This window comes from Salmo salar, chromosome ssa12 (assembly GCF_905237065.1).
Source record: "Salmo salar chromosome ssa12, Ssal_v3.1, whole genome shotgun sequence".
NCBI classification, from domain to species: domain Eukaryota; kingdom Metazoa; phylum Chordata; class Actinopteri; order Salmoniformes; family Salmonidae; genus Salmo; species Salmo salar.
The window spans coordinates 92,782,746-92,789,599 of NC_059453.1; the positions used below are offsets into that span (position 1 = coordinate 92,782,746).

Consider the following 6,854-nt stretch of genomic DNA (forward strand, 5'->3'; position numbering starts at 1 on the left):
ACATCAGTCAGGAAGTTAAAGCTTGGTCGCAAATGGGACTTACAAATGGACAATGACCCCCAAGCATACTTCCACAGTTGTGGCAAAATGGCTTAAGGACAACAAAGTCAAGGTATTGGAGTGGCCATCACAAAGCCCTGACCTCAATCCTATAGAACATTTGTGCTTGTGGAAGGCTACCTGAAACGTTTGACCCAAGTTAAACAATTTAAAGGCAATGCTACCAAATACTAATTGAGTGTATGTAAACTTCTGACCCACTGGGAATGTGATGAAAGAAAATAAAAGCTGAAATAAATCATTCTCTCTACTATTATTCTGACAGTTCACATTCTTAAAATAGTGGTGATCCTAACTGACCTAAAACAGGGATTTTTTACTAGGATTAAATGTCAGGAATTGTGATAAACTGAGTTTAAATGTATTTGGCTAAGGTGTATGTAAACTTCCGACTTCAACTGTACAAACTGACATTTTGAAATCAACTGATATCTATTTAAAGAATTCACTGGTAAGTAAATTACTGGTCCGTCCACATAATCCCTCTTATTTACCTTTATTTAACTACGCAAGTTAATTAAGAACAAATTCTTATGTTCAATGACGGCCTAGGAACAGTGGGTTAACTGCCTTGTTCAGGGGCAGAACGACAGATTTTTACATTGTCAGCTCGGGGATTCAATCTTGTAACCTTTCGGTTACTAGTCCAACGCTCTAACCACTAGGCTGCCCTTCTTGTCCACCTCCCTTTATTCCCAACCCACACACTCCATGTATACACACTCACAAATAACCCCCCCCACACACACACTCCCACGTACACACAGCTTTCAGATTACAAATTGCAGATTGTCTTAAAAAGGATCAACTAGAGGGATAAAGCCCTTTCTCTGCCAGTCACTCACAGTGACACAATACATGCTACTGGCTGCAGGGACCAAATTGTTACTGTCAGAGAGTGAAGAGGCAGACCGGTGGACCAGTGAACCACCGATACCAGGTAAGTTGGCATTTTAATTACAGGGAAAAGGTAGGTTGGCTTTTTAAGTTTGATCATCAGATAATTAAAACTGAATAGTTAAACATAAATATTGTATTGAGTACATTTTTTGAAGTGATTAATGTAAAGTGGTACCCAATAATTTAAACTTAAAAAATATAATTAGATATTTACTGGGTGGCATAGCTAATTCTGGTACATGACATGTAGTAAATTGTGTTTTATTTTTAAATGATTTTTTATAAATTTATTACGTCATATTATACAAAATGCTCCGGGTTTACTAAGCCCTTGTACAGATTTGTATGTTATTATCCCGAGGGGAAAGGATCATGTCGATGAAGGACAAGAGTGAATGAGGACAGTTTCATGTGCTCAGCTTTATGTCCTTTATTCCCCCTTCTAACAAAGAGGTGCACATGAGTTACTGTCCTCTCACTATCACACTAGTTACTGTCCTCTAACTAGTTACTGTCCTCTAACTATCACACTAGTTACTGTCCTCTCACCATCACACTAGTTACTGTCCTCTAACTAGTTACTGTCCTCTAACTATCACACTAGTTACTGTCCTCTCACCATCACACTAGTTACTGTCCTCTAACTATCACACTAGTTACTGTCCTCTAACCATCACACTAGTTACTGTCCTCTAACCATCACACTAGTTACTGTCCTCTAACCATCACACTAGTTACTGTCCTCTAACCATCACACTAGTTACTGTCCTCTAACCATCACACTAGTTACTGTCCTCTAACTAGTTACTGTCCTCTCACTATCACACTAGTTACTGTCCTCTAACTAGTTACTGTCCTCTAACCATCACACTAGTTACTGTCCTCTAACCATCACAGTAGTTACTGTCCCCTAACCATCACACTAGTTACTGTCCTCTAACCATCACACTAGTTACTGTCCTCTCACCATCACACTAGTTACTGTCCTCTCACTATCACACTAGTTACTGTCCTCTAACTAGTTACTGTCCTCTAACTATCACACTAGTTACTGTCCTCTCACCATCACACTAGTTACTGTCCTCTCACTATCACACTAGTTACTGTCCTCTAACTAGTTACTGTCCTCTAACTATCACACTAGTTACTGTCCTCTCACCATCACACTAGTTACTGTCCTCTAACTATCACACTAGTTACTGTCCTCTCACCATCACACTAGTTACTGTCCTCTAACTATCACACTAGTTACTGTCCTCTAACCATCACACTAGTTACTGTCCTCTCACTGTCTCACTAGTTACTGTCTTCTAACCACCACACTAGTTACTGTCCTCTAACCATCACACTAGTTACTGTCCTCTAACCATCACACTAGTTACTGTCCTCTCACTGTCTCACTAGTTACTGTCCTCTCACCATCACACTAGTTACTGTCCTCTAACCATCTCACTAGTTACTGTCCTCTAACCATCACACTAGTTACTGTCCTCTCACCATCACACTAGTTACTGTCCTCTCACTGTCTCACTAGTTACTGTCTTCTAACCATCACACTAGTTACTGTCCTCTAACCATCACACTAGTTACTGTCCTCTAACCATCACACTAGTTACTGTCCTCTAACCATCACACTAGTTACTGTCCTCTCACCATCACACTAGTTACTGTCCTCTCACCACCACACTAGTTACTGTCCTCTAACTGTATCACTAGTTACTGTCCTCTCACCATCTCACTAGTTACTGTCCTCTAACTATCACACTAGTTACTGTCCTCTCACCATCACACTAGTTACTGTCCTCTAACTATCACACTAGTTACTGTCCTCTAACCATCACACTAGTTACTGTCCTCTCACTGTCTCACTAGTTACTGTCTTCTAACCACCACACTAGTTACTGTCCTCTCACCATCACACTAGTTACTGTCCTCTCACCACCACACTAGTTACTGTCCTCTAACTGTATCACTAGTTACTGTCCTCTCACCATCTCACTAGTTACTGTCCTCTAACCATCACACTAGTTACTGTCCTCTAACCATCACACTAGTTACTGTCTTCTCACCATCACACTAGTTACTGTCCTCTAACTGTATCACTAGTTACTGTCCTCTAACCATCACAGTAGTTACTGTCCTCTAACCATCACACTAGTTACTGTCCTCTAACCATCACACTAGTTACTGTCCTCTCACCATCACACTAGTTACTGTCCTCTAACCATCACACTAGTTACTGTCCTCTAATCATCACACTAGTTACTGTCCTCTAACCATCACACTAGTTACTGTCCTCTAACCATCACACTAGTTACTGTCCTCTCACCATCACACTAGTTACTGTCCTCTAACCATCACACTAGTTACTGTCCTCTAACCATCACACTAGTTACTGTCCTCTCACCATCACACTAGTTACTGTCCTCTAACCATCACACTAGTTACTGTCCTCTAACCATCTCACTAGTTACTGTCCTCTAACCATCACACTAGTTACTGTCCTCTCACTATCACACTAGTTACTGTCCTCTAACTAGTTACTGTCCTCTAACTATCACACTAGTTACTGTCCTCTAACCATCACACTAGTTACTGTCCTCTCACCATCACACTAGTTACTGTCCTCTAACCATCACACTAGTTACTGTCCCCTAACCATCACACTAGTTACTGTCCTCTAACTGTATCACTAGTTACTGTCCTCTAACCATCACACTAGTTACTGTCCTCTCACCATCACACTAGTTACTGTCCTCTAACTAGTTACTGTCCTCTAACTATCACACTAGTTACTGTCCTCTCACCATCACACTAGTTACTGTCCTCTAACCATCACACTAGTTACTGTCCTCTAACTGTATCACTAGTTACTGTCCTCTCACCACCACACTAGTTACTGTCCTCTAACCACCACACGAGTTACTGTCCTCTAACCACCACACTAGTTACTGTCCTCTAACTAGTTACTGTCCTCTAACCATCACACTAGTTACTGTCCTCTCACTGTCTCACTAGTTACTGTCCTCTAACCATCACAAATAGAGATGTGAAAAGGAAGGTGATGATTGAAATAGGTTAGTCTATATGATGTACTTTTAATTTATGATTTTATGGCTAACATAGTTACAGTTGTGCCAGGCAATATCTAGTCCTACAAGTGTTATTCCTACTGGTGTATTAATTTGTTCCTGTTTCCCAACACCATCGTTGGTCCGTGCACCTTGCTTACATACAGTATGTGTCCCTTTCTCCAGTGTGATTTCCAGGATGTCCTAATCTATTCCACCCCAAGCCTAATAAGCCTGCAGGGAAGCTAATACGTTTGGATTGATGAGAGTCTTACTGAGAGTCTTGAACAGAGACATTGTTTTTTTTGGTTGCTACATACTAAACCCCTATCCTCGTCCCAATGCCTCTGTGTTTCATAAGAGCTTTATCCCAAGATTCCTCATGTGCTCTGACGAAACCAGCTGCCTACATTATGCATGTCATTCTCTAAATACCTCACTGGAAATCCCCAAAACACGTGTTTTAAGACTTCAGATTCATTTGATCCTTGTCACAATAGAATACCCTATAAAGTAGACCCCACACAATTGAGAATTGTTCTTTTTGGACTTTCACTGCGTGGTGTTTTGGGGTTGAGTCATTTCACTGCGTGGTGTTTTGGGGTTGAGTCATTTCATGGATGGTGTTTTGGGGTTGAGTCATTCACTGGATGGTGTTTTGGGGTTGAGTCATTTCACTGGATGGTGTTTTGGGGTTGAGTCATTTCACTGGATGGTGTTTTGGGGTTGAGTCATTTCACTGGATGGTGTTTTGGGGTTGAGTCATTTCATGGATGGTGTTTTGAGGTTGAATCTTTTCACTGGATGGTGTTTTGGGGTTGAGTCATTTCACTGGATGGTGTTCTGAGGTTGAGTCATTTCACTGGGTGGTGTTTTGGGGTTGAGTCATTTCACTGGATGGTGTTTTGGGGTTGAGTCATTTCACTGGATGGTGTTTTGGGGTTGAGTCCTTTTACTGGATGGTGTTTTGAGGTTGAGTCATTTCACTGGATGGTGTTTTGGGGTTGAGTCCTTTCACTGGATGGTGTTTTGAGGTTGAGTCATTTCACTGGATGGTGTTTTGGGGTTGAGTCCTTTCACTGGATGGTGTTTTGAGGTTGAGTCATTTCACTGGATGGTGTTTTGGGGTTGAGTCCTTTCACTGGATGGTGTTTTGGGGTTGAGTCATTTCACTGGATGGTGTTTTGGGGTTGAGTCCTTTCACTGGATGGTGTTTTGAGGTTGAGTCATTTCACTGGGTGGTGTTTTGTGGTTGAGTCATTTCACTGGATGGTGTTTTGGGGTTGAGTCATTTCACTGGATGGTGTTTTGGGGTTGAGTCATTTCACTGGATGGTGTTTTGGGGTTGAGTCCTTTCACTGGATGGTGTTTTGAGGTTGAGTCATTTCACTGGATGGTGTTTTGGGGTTGAGTCATTTCACTGGATGGTGTTTTGGGGTTGAGTCCTTTCACTGGATGGTGTTTTGAGGTTGAGTCATTTCACTGGATGGTGTTTTGGGGTTGAGTCCTTTCACTGGATGGTGTTTTGAGGTTGAGTCATTTCACTGGGTGGTGTTTTGGGGTTGAGTCCTTTCACTGAGGCCTGTATCTTGCTGTATCTTACAATGAACACTCTACCAACTTTACTTACTTAAAATTCCTTTTTGTCTCATTTACTTTGTCCTGGTGAACTACTTACAAAAATATATACAGAGGTAGCAGCTGATCAGCAGATGAAGTTACAGCAGGACACATACTGCAACATGTTTCCACCGAATAGGTCTTGCTCAGGTCGTGTTGATAACATTTGTAATTTGTGTTTTGTCCAGGCATCACAGGGATACATTTTTCTACACCTCCATAAAATCCCTTCTCGGAACTCATCGTGGATATGGATTCCGTGTACCAGTATTTAGGGTGAGATCTAGTGCGTCCATTTAACTCTTATTATGTTCTTCAGAAATAATCCTATGTGAATCTGCATGAAAACACCCCTTCACTTTTTTATCAATGTCATAATAATGACAAAATATTGGCATGACGTTCTGTCAATGTCATATTTCAACATACCTGACATTGAACATCAATGGATTTGTTTTGTTGAATTTGCAACAACAACAAAAAACGTCCGTCGACATGCACAATTTTCTGTCTCGTTCTAACCTAGATATCCAGCACAAGCCAACGACGATTCAGGGACTTCAAGGTTTGGTTTGTTTCAAGTTTGTTGAAAACTCAATTGATGTTAATGTCAGGTCTTTGCCTGGTGGGATAAAAAAAAAAATAATCCCATCTGGAAAAAAAAAAAACAATATTGAACTCAAATTCTATCAGCGTCATATTTCACCCTACCTACCACCCTCACTGTGCTCTCCTTTCCCCCCCAGCAGGGATAATCTATGGCTGTACGGCGTGGGTACCTTCGTGGTTCTGTGGACGCTAGGCTGGCTGTACAGAGACAGTCTGGAGATCGAGGATATCAAGGAGAAGTATGTGTTTGTAACGGGGTGTGACTCTGGCTTTGGGAACTTGCTCTGTAAAAGGCTGGACCGGCTGGGGTTCAGAGTGATAGCTGGGTGTCTGACAGAGAAAGGGGCTGATGATCTGAAGAGGGCGACTGGGCCGTACCTGAAGACGGTTCTCCTAGACGTGACGAGCACCGGAAGTATACAGAAAGCCATGGAGTACACCAAGCAAGAAGTTGAAGATAACGGTGAGAGACCATTTGGAGTGGGTTTTTTCCTGACTATGTTCCTGGTTAATAAAAACTCTGGTAACCTATCCTGGCCTGGTCAGAGTCAAGAAAAGCACATGACGGGCCTAGTCTTTACTCAAACAGCGGTT

General features: G+C 41.8%; 1 protein-coding gene across 2 annotated transcripts in view; it reads left to right on the plus strand.

Annotated features, from left to right (window-relative positions):
- Window positions 1–902: 902 nt before the first annotated feature.
- LOC106566157 (retinol dehydrogenase 7-like) overlaps window positions 903–6,854 on the plus strand; it is a 10,559-nt gene continuing 4,607 nt past the window's right edge. Inside the window, exons 1-4 of one of the 2 annotated variants that reach the window (XM_014134015.1) lie at window positions 903–1,000; window positions 5,840–5,927; window positions 6,178–6,216; window positions 6,398–6,723. In XM_014134015.1, the coding sequence (XP_013989490.1) occupies window positions 5,902–5,927; window positions 6,178–6,216; window positions 6,398–6,723 (391 nt within the window). In that variant the 5' untranslated portion in view covers window positions 903–1,000; window positions 5,840–5,901. The remainder of the gene's footprint in view (window positions 1,001–5,839; window positions 5,928–6,177; window positions 6,217–6,397; window positions 6,724–6,854) is intronic. The other variant, XM_045692102.1, reaches the window with a different exon arrangement.